The sequence below is a fragment of the Haemorhous mexicanus genome, chromosome 6, assembly GCF_027477595.1.
Source record: "Haemorhous mexicanus isolate bHaeMex1 chromosome 6, bHaeMex1.pri, whole genome shotgun sequence".
NCBI classification, from domain to species: domain Eukaryota; kingdom Metazoa; phylum Chordata; class Aves; order Passeriformes; family Fringillidae; genus Haemorhous; species Haemorhous mexicanus.
In genome coordinates, this window is record NC_082346.1 from 63,993,709 (window position 1) to 64,016,979 (window position 23,271).

Here is a 23,271-nt window from a genome sequence, read left to right on the forward strand (position 1 = left end):
ATTTGTGCTGGGACATCCAGGTGAGCTGGAGAGAGAACTTCAGCCTGTCCATCCTGCTGGAGCTAAGGGATTGAGTCAGCCCCACGTGGGTTTGGGGTCTGGTTTGTGCCTTCCCTGCCAGGAAATTTGGGAGAGCAGCTCCCTGGTTAAGTGCTGCCAGAAGGGCATGGAAGGCAGGTGAGAATCCTGCCAAAAATCTGTGCCAGCAGGGTGTGGGGTGAATGTCCTGCTGCAAAGAGAGCCCTGATTTGAGTCAATCAGCACAGGAGAGCTTGAAGTGACTCCATTTAGGAGCATCCTAAATGCTCCTGGTTTAGGAACATCTACCTAGGGAGTTAAAACTCACCAGCTGAGGCCTCTGCAGGCTGGGAAAGGATGAAATGGGATAAAACTAACAAGGGTGGTGTATTTCTGAGGAGGCCCTGGCACAGGACTCCCAGAGCAGCTGGGGCTGCCCCTGGATCCTTGGCAGTGCCCAAGGCCAGGCTGGGTGGAGCTTGGAGCACCCTGGGATGGTGGAAGTTGTCCCTGCCCATGGCAGGGCTTTGGAACTTTGGTTTTTAAGGTCCCTTCCAACCCAAACCATTCTGGGATTCTGTGATGATATTTGGACAAGACAAAGTGTAGATTTTACATCACTGGCACTAAAGTCCAGGCTGGTGGTGTTTCTGCTGAGTCCAAGGAAGCCCCTGGGTGGTGGAGGTGGCTCCAGCTGGCTGTGCAGGCCATAATTCCAGCAGGACAGCAGTTCTGGCCTGTCTTGTGACTCTTAAATCCCACCCCACAACACCCTCCTGTGGGATTATGGTTTTTTCTGACTTAGAGATGTGGTAATTGAGAGGTGTTTTAAAGACTTTCATCTTAGTTTTAGTTATATGTGAAGGATGAGATAATACAGATGTTATAATTTATGTTATTATAATTGGAAGCTATTTCTTAATTATAAGTGGTTTTTAGCTTATTAGCTTTTGCTACATTATGTTGTAAATGTTTTAAAGTAAATTATTTAAAATTACCCCTCGTGGGTCTTACTACAATGCATTTTTTATAGATTTATTTTTCTAAAGTATTTAGTCTTATTTGTAAGGTTATCTTTTGAAACTTGTTTCTTTTTTAATAGTGTTTGCTATATTTGGTGATATTTATTTTTAATAATGTTTGTTTTATTTTATGGTATTTTTAAGCTAGTATTTCTTATTTTAAGGTTTGGGTATAAATATATATTATATAAACCTTCTATGAAACTTTGAAAATTCTTTATAAATTTATTTCTTACATTCTCCCCGAGGAAGTTCAGCTTCCTCAGTGACAAATCTTGGCAGCTGAGATTTGTGTGAGGAAAAGTGTCAGGGAAAGCAGCTGGGATCAGAGGTGATGCCAGCCCATGGATTCCACTGCAGGATTCCCAGACAAAACTGATGTGCCACAAGCAATTTCTGCCCCCACAAGAGTTTGGGCTGGATATCTCTGCTGGGTTTGGTTTCACTTCAGGTCACCTACAGTGACCTCAACCACCTTGTCTGGCTCTGCCTTGGGATGATGACAGTGGGAACATGAGCCAGGCCTGGCATTCCCCCAGTGCTGGGCTGTGCTGCCCCTTGTCCAAGAGCTTAAGGCTTCCCAGCAGTGGCACAGAGCTGGTTCACACCTCCCTGGTATTTTCACACATCTCTGGCAGTCCTGCAAGTGTCAGTGGTGCAGGGTTCTGGCTGTTTGCAGCCCTAGGGGGTTCATTTTCCCATTGATGGGGAAGAGGTGACAGAGGAAATGGCCTAAAAGCTGGATATTCAGGTCTGGGTTGATGAGGAGCAGAGGGAAGCTGCTGGGCAGGATGGAGTGGTGAGGAGGTCAGAGGACTAGAGTAGGGAAGGGGTGAGCACACATTTTTCACTGGACCCCAGAATGATTTGGGTTGGAAGGGACCTTAAATCCCATCTCATTCCACCCCTGCCATGGGCAGGGACACTTTTCACCATCCCAGGGTGCTCCAAGCCCCATCCAGCCTGGCCTTGGACACTTCCAGGGATCCAGGGGCAGCCACAGCTGCTCTGGGCACCCTGTGCCAGGGCCTGCCCACCCTCAGAGCCAGGAATTCCCAGTCTCCCATCCATCCCTGCCCTCTGGCACTGGGAGCCATTCCCTGGACCCTGTCCCTCCATCCCTTGTCCCAAGTCCCTCTCCAGCTCTCCTGGAGCCCCTTCAGGCCCTGCCAGGGGCTGTGAGCTCTCCTTGGGGGCTGGAGTTATGTTTAAAACTGCTGACCCTCTCCTCCAAATATAATCCTGTGGCATCTTTGAGTCCTTGGAGGCTGCTCCTCTTCCTTCCTTGACAGTGGGCTCTCCCATTTGACCTGGGCTGGTTCCCACGTGCCAGGATTGTGTTTATTTTTCCATCCTGCCATAGCCAAGTTTGTCATTTAATAAACATCACCCCCCCAGCCTGATCCCTGTCCCCTCTGTCAGCCAGGGGAACAGATGGGAGGGCACAGGACCAGAAATGCCTGCCACTGCCCAAAGCTGGAAAGGACACAACTGGAGATTTTGAGATGAAAAGAAAAAAAAATTAATGTATTTCCAGCTCTGTTGTGCCTTCAGGCCTGATCCAAACCCCTCAGCTCCTGGAGAAGGAGCCTGTGAAGGCTGAGTGTGCCTGTCAGTAGCTCCTCACTCCTGGAGCATGGCAGAGGATCTTTCCCTGCTTGTTTTTGGAGTGCTGGAGCTTGGGTTGATCCCAGGGCAGGCGTGGTGAGCTGCCAGCCTCTGCCAGGGTGCTGGAGGAGTGACAGCCCATGGACACAGGAGTGTTTGTTGAGGGAAGCAGCTGCAGCTCATGATGTAAATTCTACATGGATTCAGTCCCAGCTTTGTCCCTTTGTTGAGCAGGGAGCAGCCACGCTCCAGCAGCAGAGAGCAATCCCTGAGGAGCAGGCTGGGGAGGAATGGAGTAGGAAGAAGGTGGCTTCTCATCCTTTAACCTCCTCACATCATCTGCCATGGCCTGAAGTGAGCAGAATCCCAAAATCCCAGATTGGTTTTGATTGGGAGGGACCTTAAAGATCATCTTGTTCCATCCCAGGGGCATGGACACTTCCCACCAAAATAAATCACTTCAGGAAAATTCACACTTAATGAATGTATTCTCTGGGAAAAGTCCATGTGGCTACCAAGAAGTGGCAAAATCAGTAGCCAGAAGCAGAAAAGCTTTTACAGAATTCTTGTCTGACTTACTGCTACACATATTTTAGGTCAAGGGTAATCTGATTTTTTAATTAATCCTTTAAAGGTTAAATTGTAGAGAACGTCTGATCACAGAGTAAAGAAAAAACCCAGCAGTATATACAAAAATAGCATCCATTTAAGTTACATAAATCCTTATATTTATAAGAGAGAAATCAGTTATTCTATAAAAAAATAATTTGGAACATGTGTTCCTGAAGCACCAGCAGAACATCCTCATGCTAAGGACTTCAGCTAGAAAATTTTTATAAATATACCTGCAAAATTCTTCCTCACTCTGACCAGAAACAAGTGCCAGAAGCTGCACATTTTTATTTTGCACCGAAACAGGAGCTCTCCTGTTTGAATCTGAAATGGCCATGGGGTTTTTTGGCAATCACAACACGTCCCATCCCTTTGCAAACACCTTTCAGGGCCACATAAATTCCACTGGCATCCTCGAAGCTTTGTGGCAGGAATTGAGACAGTTTGGGCGGGGGTTTGTGGATGATGCTGTCACTGCTTTGATGCCTGTGCATGGAATTTTTCTTTGACTCAAAAGAAATAAAAAGGAGGGAGGAAAAGCAGCCTTAAGCTGAAAGCACTGAGGGTCTGTGCACTTGAAGGTGCCACTCAGAGGGAAGAGAGTGGCCTCTGCTGTCCTCTTTGCAGTTGTCTGAGTCACCTGTGGATTGAGTGACTAATTCATAATATCCTCAAGATGTTTGTGTCATATTAATAATGATTTCCACAGCTGGAAATTACAGTCATGGAACAGAGTCTGAAACAGAGAAACATTCATACATGTGTTTGTGTGTGTTTATGGATTATATTTTATTTTTATTATTTTTTCTCCCAGTTGTGACTCCCCTGTGCCTGTAGCTGCAAACAGCCATGCCAGCCCAGACGGACAGATGGGTTTCTTCCTTGGTTTTCCTTCTCTCCTGTGCCTCCTCCATCCCACAATGTGGAAGTGCCAGCCTGCAGCAGGAGCAGAGCCCCCAGCACTATTTCAGTGGCTTGGAAGCTGGAAAACCATCCTTGGCTTTTTTCACCCCCTCTGGTACGTGTTTCATGTGAGTTTCCATCAGCCTGGGGGCTCAGCAAGGCTTGGTGAGAGTGGAACAATCACAGAATCATGGAATGGTTTGAGTTGGAAAGATCTTAAATCCCATCCAGTCCCACCCCCCTGCCATGGCAGGGACACCTTCCACTGTCCCAGGCTGCTCCAAGCCCTGTCCAGCCTGGCCTTGGACACTTCCAGGGATCCAGAGGCAGCCACAGCTGCTCTGGGAATTCTATCTCCCAATTCCCAATCTCCCATCCATCCCTGCCCTCTGGCAGTGGGAAGCCATTCCCTGGGTCCTGTCCCTCCATCCCTTTTAGGGTCTCTCTTCATCTTCCCTGTTGGCTCCTTCAGGCACTGGAAGGCTGCAGGTAATTCACCCCAGAGCCTTTTCTGTTTTCTCAGCCTTTCCTCCAGCAGAACTGCTCCATCCCTCTGATCAGCTTGTGGCCCTCCCCAGTGAAGGGGCAGTTCCTGAGATTTTTAAACTCAAAGGGCCTTTGAAGAACTGGTCAACTGCTGTGTTAGCACAGTTCCAAGTGCTCCTTACCTCTTGGGATGGGTTCTTTCCTGGCTGTGTCCTCAGGCACAGTCCTTCAAACATCTTCATTCGCTTTCTGGATTATTTTCTGGAGGTGCTGTGGAGAAGAAAGCCAATTTCCTAAGGAATTCTCCCCTCTTCCATAACACCTGCTAGAAAAAGCAGGAATCCCTTTCATGAGGGAGAACTAAAGGCTGTCATGGATTAGGAGAAGATCCTTGACCTTGCTTTTGTTCTTCATGATCCTCTGGGTGTGATTTCCCAAAGACATTGGCGTGGGCTGAGGAACATCTCCCACATCTCAGGAGGAGTGTGTGGCAGGAGGATGCTCTTCACCCTGAGGACTTGCAGAGGATTTTTGTGTGTGTGTGTTTCAGTTTCTCCTGGTGCCCAGCCCTTCTTGGAGCACATTGAGAGCTCAGCTGAGGCCCTCCAGGACTATGGTGTTTCTGTGGTGAAGGTAAATGGGGCTCAGGGAAGCTGCTGGGTGGGATGGATGAGTAGGAGATGAGCAAGGAGGGAATGGGCACAGATTTTTCATGGAATCATGGACTCACAGAACAGCTTTGGCTTTCAGGCAGCTTAAAGCTCATCTCTTTCCACCTCACCTTCCATGGACAGGGACACCTTCCACTATCCTGGGTATCCCTGTCCAGCCTAGGCTGGAACATTTCCAGGGATGGAAAATCCCCGGCCTCTCTGGGCAGCCTATTCCATGTCCATGTTCCATGATGGATGAGGTTGGTTAACTTCTTTTCAGCTCAGTGCAATAAATACTTCAAACAAAGGAGTTTTTAGCTGAAATTTTATGCAGATTCACGTGAGGGAATTACAAATTCAGGCAAGTGTATTTAGACTCTAAGAAGTGCTTATATATTTATATTTGGATTTATTTAGTTTCTTCCAGCTACAGACCAAGTTCAGTAAGGAAGCACTGATCTGTCACTTTGAATATGCTGGGCAGATCATGGGGTCCCCAAATCATCAGGCTGAGCTGGAAAACTGAAGTACAAACTCCACTTTGGTGGATTTTCCCTCCCAGAAGGTTTGGAAAGGCTGGATTTACACTCTTGGATGGAAGAAAGCTGTAGGGGATGTGTGTGGCCATTGTGGGGCTGCATCTGTAATTACATGTATTTGCTGTCTAGGTGAATTGTCCCAAGGAGGATGTCTCAAGATATTGTGGAAAAGAAAATGCATTAAGGAAAGCCTTCCTGTTCAGGTGAGGGGCATTTCTGGGCACTGCACTGGGATTACTTCCCAGTTTGAAGGAAATGTTTGAAGGAAATACTGTCAGCAATCAGAGATGTCTGTGGAGGAATCAGAGGAGCCATGAGGGCAGCAGTGACCTGCAGAGTTCAGCCAAAGGTACCCCCAAAATTCCAGCACAGGCAGAGGAGATGCTTTGCCCTCAGTGTGAATTCTCCCATCCTGCCCCAAGTTCTTGGAGCAGCAGAGGGATGAGCTGTGGAATGAAACCACAGGAGAAACCCTCCATCAGTGTTCTGCTGTTCCTCTGGCCTTCCACACTCAGAGCTAAACTCAGGCCACAAGATTTTGAGTGTAGTCCAAGAAAAAACACTTTTTGGTGCTCTCCTTGTTGGTGGGGTCAACTCTTCTGCCATGGGTGGGAAGGTTCAGCTCCTGGTCCCTCCAGGGGTTGTCACATGGAAGCTTTTCCATGTATCAGCTCAGTTCTCATTGACTGTTGTACTGATAATCATGGAGTAATTGAGGTTGGAAAAGACCTTTAAGGTCATCAAGTGCAGCCACTCCAAGACCTTTAACGTCATCAGGTCCAACCATTCCAAAGATCTTTAGGATCATTGAGTCCAACCCTTCCCCCAGTGCTGCCAAGGCCACCATGTCCCCAAGTGCAGCAGGAACCTGCTCAACTGGGCTTGAACGATTCCCAACTCCAATCAAAGACATCTCAGGTGTGTTCTTCCATTTCTCCATCGTCCTCCCTATCCTTCTGTGCCTGCCTTGGCTCCCTTTTCCCACGGGTCCATGCAGTGAATCTCTCTCAGTTCCCTTGGTGAGTCTCTCTTCCCTCTGCAGAGGGAACCGACTGATCCGAGAGTTCCCCACCGACGCCCTGTTCGACGTGAACTCCATCGTCGCCAACGTCTTGTTGTAAGTCCAGACCACATCCCACTCTCTGAAATCCCTTTCCTTTCTAGTCCCACTAAATTCCAGCCCCAGGTTGATGCCTTGTGTCCCATCTGGGTCATCAGAAACTGATGCCTTATGGAGGCTGACCTAGAACAGAGAGTAGATGGAGCTAAAGAACAAAGCAGGGATTTATTCCAAGTTTCTCCTCCATGGATCCACCTTGGGCAGCACCAGAGCCCAGCCAGGGCTGCACCCAAGATGAACCAAAATGGCCCCAAAATGCACGGCCGGGCACGGGGTCTGTCCCTGGGATCAGCTCTGCTCCATTTGCACCTTGCAGTTCATTGTCCCAGCCCAGCTTTAGCCCAGGCACTCCCACCCTGCTTGTTCTTCTCTCTCCAGCCCACGGGGTTTGTGCTCCTGGGCTGAGATTTGGCTCATTTGTCCTTGGTGCCCAGCTGGAGCAGGAATTGTTTTGTCTCCCTGTTTTGTGCAGAGAGCTCACCATGCCCTGATATGAAGCCCAGACCCACACACTAAAGCAGCACAGAATCTGAGAAATATAAAATCTAAAACCTGAGGCATCAAGGTATTCCAGAGGCTGCTCTCAGTCAAGCTGCTCTCTTCATTATGGTTTGACCCTGTTAAACTTCTTCCCTTGAGACAACTCACCAGCACACACCTGGGCACCTCCACTTGGCTGTGAATCCTTTATCTGCCAGCAGGGAGCTGGAATTTTACCCTGCTTTTCCCATCATGGTTGTGTGGCTACAAATTTACTCTTCAACCAGTTGCTAATGAGGTTTTTTCTGCTTCCTCAGTGCCCTACTCTTCAATGAAGTTAAATATGTTGAAACACTGGTAGATCTTGAGAACATTGAAAATGTGTTGAAAGGGAAGTCCAACATGGTCTTTGCCTATGTACCAGCTACTGGGACAGCAGGTATGGATGCTCAGTTTTCCTCTTTCCTCTCTTCCCCCAGCCTTTTTTTTTTTGGTAGAATATGCAGGAGCTGAGTTTCTTGGCTCTAAATCCTGCAAATGAAAACCTGAAAGGGCCTCTCAGCCACAAAATCTCTACTTCCATGTGTCTTGCTTTGTTTCCAAAGGGATCAGTTGCACCAGAAAAGTTTTGCTGGGAGCATAAACCTTGAGAGATGGACTTGGAGAGGGAAAGCAAGCCAGTGGTTGCTGTCTTAAAAATGATAAATCCTGGTTTTGCAGTGGAATGGATTCTCACACAGCACCTGTTTGCTGGGGATCAGGAATGGGATCCAGCTCCAGTTGCTCACTTCCCTTCACAGTGTGTTTTCAGACAGACTCATTGTACCAAGAGTTTCTGAAAGCCTGGGATTTGATATTTACACCTGGGATTTGATATTTACACCTGGGATTTGATATTTACACCTGGGAAGGATGAAACAGGAGATGTGGAGGAAACAGAGCTGAGCTCACCTTGCCTTTCCCTTTCCAGAGCACAGAGCTGTGATGGAGGCAGCTTTTGTCTATGGGACCATCCACCAGTTTGTCCTGACAACTGAGGCAGCACTGCTGAAAGCCACCAGGTACTTCCAGAGACACCTCCACCATGGAGAGCTGCTTCCATGCACTGTTTGCCTCACTCCTGGTGTCTCAGATTCCCAAAGCAGCTCTGGCATGGCATGAGGATGCTGTGCCAAGGGTGGACAGTCAGATCTGTTTTCCAAAAGCTGCTGGTGTTCCTGGCTTTGGAGTAGCCTTGCTGTTTGTGGCTGTATTGGGTGGGATTTCACAGGGGAAGAGCCCTCTGTCTCCTTTCCATGGCTGGTGGATCAAACCTCAGCCATGGCTTTCCAGGAGAGTTGATGTTAAAATCCTACAGCACTCCCCCCTTGTGCTCTGATATCCAAGAGCAAGAACTGTAGCACTGCTCATGGATCTGGGAATTCCCATCCCATGGCCTCTCTGGCCACCCCCTTCCCCTGCAGGAGGAGTTGCTTTAGAATGGCAGATCCTTCCTTGTGGCTGCTGATGTGACCTCCTGCAGTCAGGAATGTGAGGGAGGAGCTGGGAACATCACATGGGGTGTTGTTTCCTCAGCCCACAGTGTGCCCAGCTGGTTCCAAGAGGCACCTGGTTTGTACCAGCCTGTGGCTACAGGCCCAGGACAGTGCCTGTCCCCTGTGCTGGCACTGCTGAGGCCACACCTCAGGTCCTGTGTCCAGCTCTGGGCCCCTCATGACAAGAAACACTGAGGGGCTGGAGCATGTCCAGAGAAAGGAACAGAGCTGGGAAGAGTCTGGAGAACCAGGAGAGGCTGAGGGAGCTGGGAAGGGGCTCAGCCTGGAGAAAAGGAGGCTCAGGGGGACCTTGTAGCTCTGCACAGCTCCTGACAGGAGGGGACAGTGGGGGGGTCGGGCTGTGCTCCAGGGAACAGGTGGAAATAGCCTCAAGTTGTGCCAGGGGAGATTTAGATTGCATATTAGGGAAAATTTCTTCATGGAAAGGGTTTTCATGTCAGAACAGGCTGCCCAAGGCAGTGGTGGAGTCACCATCCCTGGAGGGATTTAAAATCCATGTGGATGTGGCCCTTGGGGACACTGCTCAGTGATGGCCTGGGCAGTGCTGGGGGAACGATTGGACTCGGTGATCTTGGAGGGCTTTCCCAACGTTAATAACTCCTTCATGAGTTACCTGGGATTTTGTCACCGGGACCGGGGTGGCCCTCCCCGAGGTGCCCTTCCATCCTTGCAGGGTTTCGGGGAGCTATGCTGTGCTCCCGCTAGATGGCACGGTTGTCATTGCGCAGGAATCGCCTGAATTCTCCTTAAGGCAGCGCCGCCCCCTCCCGAGCTGCTGAAGTGGTGGGAACTTCTCCAGCAGGAACAGCTTCCAGGCAGCCGGGGCAGCAGGAATTGAGGTCTTAATAGTGCACTTTGCTCTTCCATGGAGAGCTCTTAAATCCTTACCCAAAGAAGGTGATCCCTGTTTTAGGGGTAGGGAATGGGTGCATCAGAAAAGCAAAGTGACTTCCCGAAGTTACCCACAGGCCAACAGCAGTGAAGGTGTCACAGCTAACCAGGGACACCTTCCACTGTCCCAGGGTGCTCCCAACCCCATCCAGCCTGGCCTTGGACACTTCCAGGGATCCAGGGGCAGCCACAGCTGCTCTGGGCACCCTCTGCCAGGGCCTCCCCACCCTTACACTTCCCAATATCCCCTCTCTCCCTGCTCTTTGTCAGTGGGAAGCCATTCCCGGTGTCCTATCTCTCCATCCCTTGTCCCCAGTCCCTCTCCAGCTCTCCTGGAGCCCCTTCAGGCCCTGCCAGGGGCTCTGAGCTCTCCTTGGAGCCTTCTCTTCTCCAGGTGAGCATTCCCAGCTCTCCCAGCCTGTTTCACACCCTGCCAAAACCCTGGGCTTGTGGACAATCTGTGAAACACATCAGCAAACCTGCTCCTTCTCTCAGGGCACTTTGAACTCCTGCTCAGGGTGGTCTTTGCTTCCTCTCTCACAGCCATGATGACCCTGATGTCTCTTCTGCCTGGCTCTTGTTCTGCCACTGCCAGCAAGTCACAGAGCCAGCCCAGGCCTGCAGGAGGACAGCCCTGGCACAGCCCCTGACCCTGCTCAACATCCACAGGCACCTCAAGCTCATGGCAGCTCCACTGGTGGTAGGACTGGGAAGGAGGAGCTCCCTGGGTGGGAGGGCAGGGAGGGATGTGAGGATGAGGGTGGTGAGAGAAGAGAGAAAGGCTGAGTGTGGGAATCTGCCTCTTCCAGGGAGGGTCCAGGCAAGGAGCAGGAATTACCTGGTGCAACTGCCTCACCAATTCAGGGCTGGCCAGAACCTAAATAAATTATTTGGGGCATTTTCCAAATGACTCTTGAGCACTGCCCAACTCAATATGAAGTTTGTTCCAGTGCTCTTGGTAAAGAAACCTTCCTGATATTCTGTCTAAACCTCCCCTGAGGCAGCTTTGAACCATTTCCACATGTTCTATCCCTGATACTCTGGAGACATCAGTGTTTCCTTCTCCACATTCCCTCAGAAAGCTGTGGAGAGCAATGGGGTCATCCCTCAGCCTCCTTTTCTCCAAACTAGACAACCCCAAAGTCCTCAGCTGCTCCTGTAGGTTCAGGAGCATCCTTTCAGGAAGCTGTGGAGAGCAGTGGGGTTATCCCTCAGCCTCCTTTTCTCCAAACTAGACAACCCCAAAGTCCTCAGCTGCTCCTGCATGCTCCCTGCAGGAGCTTCAGCACCCTCTGGAATTTGCTATCAGTCCTTCCCACCTTTGTGGTCACAAGGGACAGGAGGTTCCCTCCTATTTACTCCTTCCAAGGGGCAGAGAACTTCAGCAGCCTCCTGTTGCCAGTGGTCATTCCTGCCCATCCAGAAGGATGAGTGGATGAGCTGGGAATGCTCCTTCAGCCATTTTCCTGGATCAGACCCATGGAGCTTCATCAAGCACCTCTGTGCTGTCGTGAAGCAGCACGTCCAAGGCAGGAAGGGAAAGATTCCAGCTCTTGCATGTTGGGGCTGGGATTTTCAAACTGCTCCAGGGAGTGGATGCCAGGTAAATAAAAATGAGTGGAAATTTGACATCTGGAATTGCTAAACCACAAAAAAAAACCCACAAAATAAAGCCCAGGTTTTTAACAAGGAAGGTCGTGACATGTTGGAACAGCTTAACTGGAGCTGTGTGGGTTCTGCTTCATGGATGTTTTAGAATTGGGGTTGGAAGCTTTTACCTGAGGATTTCTGTGGCTGAGGAAGAGCTGAGGTACCTTCAACTTGTGGAGCTGTGCTTGCAGCATAACCCTGGCTGTTAACCCTGCCTGTTCTCCAGACAGAGGTTGCTGAGGACCCCGAGAAGATCTCCACTGTTCACTTGCAGCTTGGGCTGCCCCTGGTGTTCATCCTGAGCCAGAAAGAGACCTATGAGGCTGACAGGAGGACAGCAGAGTTTGTGGCCTGGCAGCTCTTGGGGAAAGCAGGAGTTGCCCTTTTGTCCAGGTATTTCTCTCAGGTGTTTTTGGGGTTCTGCTTGCTTTTTGGGGGGTTTCTGAGCTGGGTTACCCCAACACCAGCATGACAATCAATGGACTCAATCACACTTGAATGAGAGACAGTAAAACCAGGCTATGTCCTATGACAGGGCGTTTCATATTTAAGGATTTATCCAGAATTGTACTAATTTGGAAGTTTTGCTGACTTAGGGGTGGAAAAATATTCAGATTAAGAGAGATTTTGGAGAGGAAACTTAGCAGTGATGGAATTAGTGATGTGACCTTCTGTGTCCCACCATCTAATGTTCACTTTGTGTTTTGGAAGGGACCTTGTGGAGCTGAACGTTCTGCAGCGGTCAAACGTGGCCCTCAAGACACCAGATGAGGTTGGATGCTGGATTTCTTCATTGGACACCTCTGAGCTCTGGAGAGGGTGGTGGGATGTTGCTCATCTGTGGGATTGGTTTCTCAGCATTCCCTGAAGCTCAAGGGGAAGTGTCTTTCCCAGGTTATCCAGAGAATCTGAATTTCCCAGCCTTGGAAGTGTTCCAGGCCAGACTGGACTGGGCTTGGAGCAGCCTGAGACAGTGGAAGGTGTCCCTGCTCATGGCAGAGGTGGAACTGGGTGATCTTTAATGTCCCTTCCATGATTTGGGTGCTGCAGAGCCACTGTGCCTGCTGGGAAGGAGAAAGCAGTGAGTTTATTTTGGGTTCAAAATACTGAGTGCCATCTCTACTACACCTTAAGGCAACACAAGGTTGTGAACTCCATCCAAGTGCAAATTCCCCAAAAGATTTGGTCTTCTGAAAGGCCTTAGGAAAGGTGTCAAAAGATGGGAGAGGGACTGAGTGTGAAACAAAGAGCAAACAAGCAAAGCTCTGTGCTGAGCTGATGTAAGCCAGTGCCAGTGCCAGGGAGAAGGGCAGGGTGTGAGTTAAATGAGGCTGATCAAGATGAGTTAAACTCTGGAGGGACCTGACCCAGCTTGTGAGGCAGGCTGGGATGGGGTGCTGGCAGATGCCAGGGAACACAGATGCCCCAGATTACCTGAACTGTCCCACTGGTGATTTCAGGTGCAGGATCAGACCTGAGCATCCCCTGAGGGCTTCCTGTGGCCTGCTGAGAGATGTGCACTTGGGTGGCTCTGGGAGCCCGTGGGAGGTGCCAGCACTTTGTCATTTCTCTCAGCTCCTGATGAACTTTCCATTTTCTCTCCAGTGCCTTTGTCTGAGCTGGTGCCAGCACTGGTTTTAAGCTGACAAGGTCTCATTTCTGAGAAATTCATGGTGCTTTTTTGCTTCTTTCCATGGGTGGCCAGTCCCTGTACACATGGGAACATTTCTCCTGGCTGAGTTCCATGAGATAAAGGATTTTTTGAGCTGGTTTCCCAGGCTGTGATGGGCTCCTTGGACCCAGCCTGACCCCTCTAATGAGGGGACATCCAAGTGGCCCCTGTACTTCCCTGCTCTCCTTCCCTGCTTGGCCACTGGGATTTTTCCTGCAGTGCTGGATCTGAGTTAAGTTGCTGGGAGATGGGGCTGGTGTTCACTTTCACCACAGGATCCCTCATAGCCACATTTACTTACATAGCCAATTTTCCTTACATTTACAAGGAAACATCAGCCTGGAGTGAGAAAAACTCAAGTACAGGAGAAATTGGGATAAAGAAACATTACCCAGACATTCCCCTGTTTGGCAGCTTCAGGGAAGTGTGACATATCCCAAAAATAAGGAGTTGGGAGATGGTTCCCATCAACCTTGAGTCTGGTCTGCAGACAAAATGAGCAGAGGGAGATGTTGTGCTGCCACTGATTTATTGTTTTCCTCAGGGAATGCCAATTCAATACCTGGTCTTGGAAGACACTGATGAAGTTATAACCCTGGTGGAAGATAAGAACAAGGTGAAACAAATCCAGGAGGATGAGCAGGAGGAGGAGGAAGATGAAGATGAGAAAGAGAATAACAATCAAGGTGTGCAATTAATCAAGTAAAAAGCTGATTGTCATCAGACAGAAGGTGCAATCAGCATCAGAGATGGCAAAGCAATAGAGAACACTTGCAAACCATCACAGTCACTTCATGGTGGCCACAGAGTGGCTCTTTCATTCTCTGAGGTCACTGGAATATGACAGACAGGTCTGATTTTTAGTGGAAACACCAGGGAGAAAAATCAGAGCTGTTAGAGGAACAGCTGCTGTGCGAGGGACAGGAATGTGCTTGGATGCTCCAAGGGCTGAGGGGGTTAAAGTGCACCCAGCACTGTGTCCTCTACAATCCTCTACAAGCATCTGAAAACCATCCATCCCTTTGGAAGGGTTTGAGACGTTTTTGTGAGAGCAGATCCAGACTTGCTTCCTCCAGGGAGAAAACTCTGGTCTCTGCAATGCAGAATTGAAAATGAATTTGTTATCTCTGCAAATCTGGGGATGTTTTCTTAAAAAAAAAGGGGGCAGGATCCTAGAGGAGCTTAGAGTATTGTTCCAATCAAGGGCAGAGCTGGTGTGAGATGGATTGGGGCATTTTGGGGGGGTTGTTTGTGTGGCTGTGCCTCCTCTCCCCATACAAGATTTCACTCACCCCACTGAGAGGTTCTGGATTACAAAATCATGCACTGGGGTGGCCCAGGGGGCTGCAGTTCCCCCTGCACTGGACACACCTCTGGGTTTTTTGCAGATATTCAGGATGACCAGGTGGTGGAAGCAGTTTCCAGGGACAAGAAGAGAGAGCTGCCCCTGGAGCAAATCCTTGTCCTGACAGAGGAGAACTTCCACTCTTCCCTCTCAGAGGCTGCCAGGACAGTGGTGCTGTTTTATGCCAGCTGTGAGTATGAAATGTGGCCTGGCTGTCCCTTCTGTAACTTAGGGATGTTCTCTGTGCTTTCCATGATCCTGGAGACAAGTTTTGACCATTAATCCGTGCCACATCCTGTCCCATGAGCAGGGATTAAATACAATTAATAACAATCAGATTAAATCAGTTCTTCTCATTGGCTGATAATACCAGATATCAATCTGATATTAAGAGATTTTTAACCTTTATTTTATAAGAAAAAATGTGGGACAAGAGGGGAAATTAATTTAACATGGACTCATGGGCTGGCCTAGACATAGGCAGAGACATGAAGCATGAAGTTAAATTTTTCTTATTTATTTCAAATCTTCCAGAGCTTAAAGCATCTCAGGATGCAGAGATTGCTAATGTGACATTGTCAGGGAGCAAGGTGGGGCTGGCTGTCCCCTGGCTGTCCCTCAGGGCTGTGTTTCCCCTCTCCTGTGTTTCAGGGGAAGCTGTGTCCCTGGCAGTGCTGCGCTCTTACTCCGAGGTGGCCGCTCACCTGCAGGGTAAGGAACCCCAGGGCTCAGGGTTTCACCTGCTCCTCTTGGCAGGAGGAACCAAGACATTGGTGGCACCTCATTCCCTGGAATGCACTCATTTTTCCTCCTCAGAGTCCTAAGGAAAGTTATATCCACACCAGGTTGTTTAGGAACCTTTGTGTCTGATTTAGGGATCTTTGCAGAGTCTCTGTTCCCAGAGAAAAAAACACAGGACAGGAGGAAATGGCCTCAAGATGCACCAGGAGAGGTTTAGGATGGATATTAGGGAAAATTTCTTCATGGAAAGGGTTGTCCAGCCCTGGCACAGCTGCCCAAAACAGTGGTGGGGTCCTCATCCCTGGAGGGATTTAAAAGCCATGTGGATGTGGCACTTGGGGACATGGGACAATGGTGGCAGTGCTGGGGGAACAGTTTGACTCAGTGATCTTAGAGAGCTTCTCCAAGCTAAACAATTCCATGATTTTATGATCCTGGAAACATTCAAGGCCAGGTTGGATTTGGCTTGAAGCAACCTGGCATAGTGGAAGTGTCCCTGTCCCTTCCAGTCCAAATGACTCTCTGATGCCATTTGCTGGGCACGGTGACTGCATGAGGGAGAATTTGGGAAGGGCCAGGGAGTGACACAGAGCAGCAAACAGCAGGAACTGTGACCTGGAACATGGAAATAGGGTCCTGTCCTGCACAGGCCCAGGAGATGCCCTACACATCAATGTGCTGGGTGGCACCTCAGCTCTGCTGGAAAGAGGAGCTGTGATTTTCCCTGGCTTTGGAGGAAAATGGGACAGACAGATGTGGGCAGGCCCAGGGCACAGGGCAGGACAATGTCACATTTGCAGGGATGGTGCCACCAGGGTTTGCAGTCTGGCTCAGTTGTGGGACTTCTCACTGGTGGCCACAGAGCTCCATCAATAACACAGGGATGGGGAACAATCAGCACTTAGAGCCAGCACATCAGGGAATCTGGGAGCAAAGGCAGGAGGGAGGGATCCTTCAGCAGGGTCTGTGCAGGGTGAGCCCCACATTCAGGCCTTCAACCCCATCCCACTCTGCTTTGGGGAGAGAGGTGGGTTCTTACATGGGCTGAATCTCTTCCAGAGGTGCCTCTTTTCTCCCCTTGGCTGCAGGGGACACTGAGGTGGCTTCATCCCACAGTGGGGAAGCCACATGGATGTGGGCAAGAGCTATTCCAGCACCTCTGGAGGTGGCTGGTGCCTTCTCCTGGTTTTTTTCTCCATCAAGGCTCATTTTTCCTGGTGCTGGCAGCCCCCTGGGACTGGGCACTGTGTCCTGCAGAATTCAGCAGTGGGGACATGAATGGAATGTGCAGACGACCCCACAGTTTTCTGGGAAGCAGCTGCAGTGGGAGTTGCTTACAAGAAGCTGTCCTGGGAATGCTGCAGGCAGTGCTGAGGGCTGGGGGAAAGCAGCTCTGCATTCATGGCCTGCATGAATTCATGAAGGGAAAGTCACCAGCAGCTTTGATCTGGACTGAAATCTCAGGAATAAACAGGAAGGGACAGGAGAGGTTGTTGTTGTTGTGGGGTTGGTGGTGGTTTGGGGTTTCTTTTGGACTTCCCCAGCAGCCAGACCAGCTAAAGGAGCAGCACAGGAGGGTCTGTGGGTAAAACCCAGCCTCTTCCCAAGCAGCACAGGAGGGTCCGTGGGTAAAACCCAGCCTCTTCCCAAGCAGCACAGGAGGGTCTGTGGGTAAAACCCAGCCTCTTCCCAAGCAGCACAGGAGGGTCTGTGGGTAAAACCCAGCCTCTTCCCAAGCCAGTGGCCAACCCTTGGTGGGTTCTGCAGGGCCAGGATTTCACCATGTGTGTTCTGAATCACTTGATAACAATCTCAGGGCAGGGAAGCAGCCACAGACAGATTCTCAGCACAGATCATGAATTGCCTGGGGTCAGGGCCTTTCTTCTGTGATCACTGAGGTCTCTCCAAAGACTCCCAGGCCAGATGTGACCCTATGGAATGACTCCAGTCTGCTTTCCCTGCCATGACCTGACACAGAACAGCTGCATTGGTGGAGCTGGAGATCCTTTTTCCCTGCTGCTGAAGGAGCCTGAGGGAGCTGGGAGAACCAGCTACCAGAGGAGCTAGAAAACCTCAGAGGATGCTGTTCCCTGGCCTCTCAGTGATGGCTGGATCAGGAAGAAGACCTCAAGCTGTGCAGGACTGAGAACAGGACTTGGGGTATGGCTTGGGGCACTCTCAGTTCTCCAGAAGCTCTGGTACTCCTGCCTGCTCCTGCTCCGGGGTGGAGCTTCCTTCCCCAGGGCTGGGAATCCACAGGCAGCTGTCTGAGGAGTGAATCACCCGTGCTGGAGGCACTTTTTGAGTTGCAGAAGCAGGTCCTGCTCCCCATGCCAATTCTTTGTGCAGAATGGCACTGAGAACAGGCCATGTGTGATCAAACACAGGAGAATGGAGGAGGCTGGAGACTGCAATGACCCCGTGAGTCATCCCATTCCAGATGCTCAGCAGATCCTCACCAAGTGAAGTTTCCAACCCTCAAGTGTTTTCCATTTGTTGAGAGATCCAGTTTAGCAGGAGAAAAAGAGGAGCATCTCTGCCTTGCTGAACTGAGCACGTTTTCTACCCTTGGAGCAAGAACTTCCCATTCCCCCTGGGGCTCCCTGCTGCATGTCTGGTTTGCTTTTGGGAGATGGGAATTTTTGGAAGCAGCAGGGTTAAGAGCAGAGGATGTGAAGGTGAGACAGTGCTGAGCATTCCTTGAGTGGGTTATTGGCTTTTTTTTGCAAAGAAAAGAGGAAATCAGTATCTAAGAAGAGCAACATATTGTGATGAAAAATGGTTCTCTTTCCCTCCTCTGTGCTCCTGGGGTCTTCTTGACCAGGGACTTAGAAAGACAAGGTGAAATTGTAGCTCAAAGGCAGGAAGATCAGCTGCATGATTTAGCAATTTATATCCATGGAGCCTAACACTGGACTGAGATTTCAGGGTTCATGGTGTGATGTTTTCCAGGTGTAGATGTTCCCATTCTGCGTTGGATTCTTCCTCTTGAAGTGCAGCACTTTGTACATAACTTCTCTTTCAGGTTGTAGCCTTTGGACCAGCTCTTCAAGTGAGCTGGCTTTTTAATACAATCATGGAATTGTTTAAGTTGGAAAAGCCTTCCAAGATCACCAAGCCCAACCATTCCCCCCAGCACTGCCAAGGCCACCACTGTTCCGTGTCCCCAAGTGTCACATCCACACAGCTTTTAAATCCCTCCAGGGATGGGATTTAAAATGTCCAGGGCAGCTGTGCCAGGGCTGGACAGCACTTTCCATGAAGGAATTTTCCCTGATATCCAGCCTAAACCTCCCCTGGCCCAGCCTGAGGCCATTCCCTCTCCTCCTGTCCCTGTTCCCTGGAGCACAGCCCGACCCCCCCAGCTGTCCCCTCCTGGCAGGAGCTGTGCAGAGCCACAAGGTCCCCCCTGAGCCTCCTTTGCTCCTGGCTGAGCCCCTTCCCAGCTCCCCCAGCCTCTCCTGGTGCTCCAGGCCCTTCCCCAGCTCCATTCCTTTCCCTGAACACGCTCAAGCACCATGCCAGTCCTGCCTTCCAAATAATTCTAAGTTCAAATGATTATGAGTTCAAGGGATTCCTGATTTTTCTAGTTCCCTATGGCATTGATGGTTTGTCTTGACCTGGTTCTCTAAGACCTCTAGGACAGAGGTTCTTGCTGTTGCTGGGTTCAGTAGCACCTAAAACAAAAACCACCAGGAGGATTTTGTGTTCCTCTTTCACCTTTCCTCCCACCCAGCAGTGACCACAGGGCTGGACAGTCGTTTGCTGAGTTACTCAGTTCCTGAAAGTTCTGCTTGTCCAGTCATTAATGAAGTGGTGCAGGTTGGTGTGGGAGAGGGACCATCCTGTACCAGATGTTTTTCAGGCCAGATTGGGCCCTTCAGAGCACATGGTAGATAATTCCCTGAGCCAATATCCAAATATCAAAATTCATCTTTGAAAAAGCTTCAAGCAGCCTCACAGCTCGATTTTAACAGGACATCAAAGCCCCATTTCCATGGAATTATTTTCCAGAGTTGGGCAAGACACAAGATGATGTGGTAAGAGATGATGAGAACCAGCTATACTGGCTCAGAGGTGTGAAGTAAATCTGAGGTCAGGCTTTCAGTTTGAGATCTTCTTGCAGAGTCTGGGAATGACACAAACCATTTCTGCTCTCGTGGAGTGTTTTGACAATTGTTGCCTGAGTGGATTTGCAGGCCCTTCACTTGTGCTGCTTCCTGCTTTTTCTGCACAAGAGTTTGACACAAGGCAGAACAGCAAACTCCTGATGTGAGCTGCAGTGCAGAACCTCAAATGAAGGTTGCAGAAAATGGTCCTGTGGGAGGCCAAGGGTACAGGGATAAGGAGGAGGAACTCGTGCTGAGGTCACCTCTGCCTTCACCCCCATCTACAAAAACCATCATGGAATCCCAGAAGGGTTTGAGTTGGGAGGGACCTTAAATCTCCATCTCATTCCACCCCTACCATGGGCAGGGACACCTTCCACTATCCCAGGCTGCTCCAAGCCCTGTCCAGTCTGGCCTGGGACTCTCCCAGGGGTTAGGGGGTCCACAACTCCTCTGCACAACATTTGTGCAACACTCAGCTGTGCTCAGTTCTCAGGAACTTGTTTCAATATTTGGTCAGCCCTCCCCACCTTGGCATGGGCTGCTGCTTGACCCTGCCCAGTGCTCCCAGTGCCCCTCAGAGCACCCCTGACGTTGTTGGATTTTATTGTTTCTCTCTCACTGGTGATTCCCAGACCAAACTTGGTTGGGTTTTTCCTCAGGAGGAAAATCTTTCAAACTGCTCCAGATTCTCATTTGCTTAAACCATTCCAAAAACATGTTTCCCAGGCTGCCTTGCTGGGCTCTGCAGAGGTTTCACCAGAACAGAAGAACTTAATTTTCTTCCCATGGGCTGCAGATGCTGTTGAGTGTCCATCCCTTTCCTGCTTCTCCTCATGGAATGCTGCTGTCCTTACACTTTGCCCTTCAAATTGCTTTCTGCCCCTCTAGGCTTGAGATCAAAACCAGATTGGATGTGTTTTATTCCATCAGCCAGGCCTTTAATGAAAATAGTGATCAGAATCAGAGCCAGGACAGGGAGAGAAGAAAGCTTGGCTGGTTTCTCTTGAGAAACTCTCATCATCTGCCCCAAGCCTGGTTTCTGGAGGATTCTTTGCCATGGTCTGCCTCCATGTGTGTACTTGTCTCTAGGGTTTATCCCTTCTTTCCCAGGCAGCTTTTGAGTCTTGTTCAAAGAAGGATTTGGGGAAGGAATGAAGATCTCTGAGATTGGGCACGGACAACTGCACACTGGTCAAGGCCCTGAGGCAGCTCAGGTGAGGCTGGAAGCCAAGGGAAAGGAGGGAGTGAAGCTGGTCAGGATTTAGGTCAGGCCTAACATGGGCCAACAGCAGCCTGTGCTGGGCTGCACCCAGCTCAAAGATGCAAGAAAGGCTGATAAGGTGCCTGGAAGTGTTCCAGGCCAGGTTGGACAGGGCTTGGAGCAACCTGGGATGGTGGAAGGTGTCCCTGCCATGGCAGGGGGTGGAATGAGATGAACTTTAAGGTCCCTTCCCACCCAAACGTTCTGTGACTCCATGATTCTTTGCTGAAGGAAAGGCTGGAGTTGCACAAATCTTGGACTCATAAAGAGCACTCTAGAACCAACTTTTCATTTGTTTCACTTCTTACCAACCTCTTGAGTTTCTTGTGTTGGTGAGACCCATAAAAAGCCTTTTTAGGACATTTCCCAGGACCCACAGTTGGACTGACTGCTCTGTAATTCCCAAGTGCTCTTCCCTTCCCACTCCCTTCTTGTGAGACCCCTTTCTTGAGGTCCTACAGGTGTCTGCTCATGGCTTGGGTGGGATCACAGAAAATCCTGACTTGGAAGGGATCCACAAGGATCATCAAGCCCAACTCCTGGCTCTCAGCACAGCCCCAAGAATCCCCCCCTGTTCCTGAGGGCAGTGGATGGGACATCTCTCTTCCATCCCCTTTAACTGGTCCATGTGCATTTGGCTTCATGCTTGAGGTAGAACAGAGATTTTTCAATATTGTACAGCTTAATAAATGCAAAAACCTTGGCTGCCAAGCTTTATCTTCCCTCTTTCCTGGAAGTGAGTGCCTTATTTCTTTCTCTTGGCCTCATTCCTAAGGTATTTCCAATACCTTTCCCTGCTGCCTTTTAAGCTGCTGGACAGTTGTCTCAGGATTTTGTGGTGTTGCTTGGAGTTACCAGTCAGATGTGAATGTTTTTGGGAATGAATGATTTCAAGAGGGAAATGGGCTGTATTCAAAGGGATTTGTGTGCTTTTGGGGCTGGATTTTGATAGATTTCTGCCAGCATTAATACAAGTATAGACAATAATATCCACTGAGCTAATAAAAAGCTCCATTTTCCAATTAATTGATTGTTTTTGTTTTTTTTTTTTCATATAATTCATGAGTATTTATTTTCCACTCTAGGAACCCCGGGGGTTTTGCTGTCCCGGGTGAACTGCTGGGACTGGACTGGCCTTTGCTCCCAGGAGAATGTCACCCAGTTCCCCACCATCAGGATTTACCAGGAGGGACAGCAGTCAGTGACATATGGTGGCATGTGGGGGACTGAAGAGCTGAGCAGCTTCATCCTGCTGTGAGTGACAAATCCCCAGTGGGACATCTGCCACATCTTCTGTCAGCATCCCTGTCTTTTGCTGGAATTCCTTCTCTGTTATTTTTAGTGGGGATCCCAAGGCTCTCAGTTTGGCTCAGGCTGTTTTCTCTTTGCTGTCACTAGCTCCAGCACCTCTCTGGTGATAATTATCACCATGCCAAATGATAATTTTTGTCTCTAATGAGGTGTCACACTTGTCCCATTGTGATGGGGCCTTGTTGGGTTGAGGTTGCCCTGTTGTCTCTTCATCCCAAAAGCAGAAAAAACATCAGCCCAAGTTCTTCCTCTGCCTTTCCACAGGAGCCAAGTTTCCTGCCCACTGAAGCTGGCCACCATGGATGAAGCAGAAGGATATTTAAGAGGGGAGTTTCCATCTGAGCTCTCATCCCACCACCACCCCTCACTCCTGGGAGTTTTTAGCTCAGCCACCAGCGAAGGTTTGTTGGGATTGGTGGGTTGAGCACTCTCCAGCTTCAGTCCTGGTGGGACAGGGCTGCTTCCAGCTGCTGGAAGTTCACAACACAACACCTAGCACTGCCTTTTCCAGTTCTACAGTGAGAGGGTAGCAGGTGGTTCCAGGGCTGGGATTTCAGATCCATACCCTGGCTCTGAGCGCATTCAGCTGCCAGGTGGGTTTGCTACACCCACTGTGGAGTAGAAACTTCCCCAGCCTGTTGTCCCTGTTGTCCCTCCTGCCCCTGACCCTGAAGAGTTTGGCTCTGTCCTCTTTATGAGTCCCTTCAAAGTAATTGTAGGCTGGCACTAAATTCCCTTTAAGCCTCTGGTTTAGCCCAGATCCATCAGCCTCTTCCTGGAGCCCATGTGCAACTTGTCCCAGCATATTTTTCCTTAAAAAAGGAAGAGATCCACTCTTGGATCTTGCTGGCTTCTCCTGAAGAAGCAGTGGCCCCAGTTCTTGTAACACACAATCCAAAACCTTTATTTTTTAAAAAACAGAACAGCAATAAGATAAAGTAGAAGTTTCGTGCATCAGAAGGAAGGAAATGTGAACAACTCCATGAAATCCACTTGTGGGTTTTGGAATAGATGGACACAGAAATGCAATGTGTTACCAGGAGAGAGGGAATAAAGCCAGTCTGGAGAGAGAACATCAGGCAAATCACAGAATCATGGAATGGTTTGGGTGGGAAGGGACCTTAAATCTCATCCCATTCCAACCCCTGCCATGGGCAGTGACACCTCCCACTGTCCCAGGCTGCTCCAAGCCCTGTCCAGCCTGGCCTGGGACACTTCCAGGGATCCAGGGATAGCTGCAGCTGCTCTGGGCACCCTGTGCCAGGGCCTCACAGTTGGGAGCTGAGATCTT

At 49.8% G+C, this 23,271-nt stretch overlaps 1 protein-coding gene across 2 annotated transcripts in view; it reads left to right on the forward strand.

The window, feature by feature from the left end:
* The window catches only part of TXNDC16 (thioredoxin domain containing 16), a 39,268-nt gene that overhangs the window by 2,335 nt on the left and 13,662 nt on the right, over nt 1-23,271 (forward strand). For both annotated transcript variants that reach the window (XM_059850651.1, XM_059850650.1), the window contains exons 3-16: nt 4,075-4,278; nt 5,200-5,282; nt 5,971-6,044; nt 6,884-6,958; nt 7,759-7,880; nt 8,412-8,502; nt 10,432-10,588; nt 11,765-11,931; nt 12,250-12,310; nt 13,755-13,896; nt 14,599-14,745; nt 15,207-15,266; nt 21,755-21,923; nt 22,245-22,381. In XM_059850651.1, coding sequence (XP_059706634.1) covers nt 4,110-4,278; nt 5,200-5,282; nt 5,971-6,044; nt 6,884-6,958; nt 7,759-7,880; nt 8,412-8,502; nt 10,432-10,588; nt 11,765-11,931; nt 12,250-12,310; nt 13,755-13,896; nt 14,599-14,745; nt 15,207-15,266; nt 21,755-21,923; nt 22,245-22,381 — 1,654 coding nt within the window. In that variant the 5' untranslated portion in view covers nt 4,075-4,109. The remainder of the gene's footprint in view (nt 1-4,074; nt 4,279-5,199; nt 5,283-5,970; nt 6,045-6,883; nt 6,959-7,758; nt 7,881-8,411; nt 8,503-10,431; nt 10,589-11,764; nt 11,932-12,249; nt 12,311-13,754; nt 13,897-14,598; nt 14,746-15,206; nt 15,267-21,754; nt 21,924-22,244; nt 22,382-23,271) is intronic.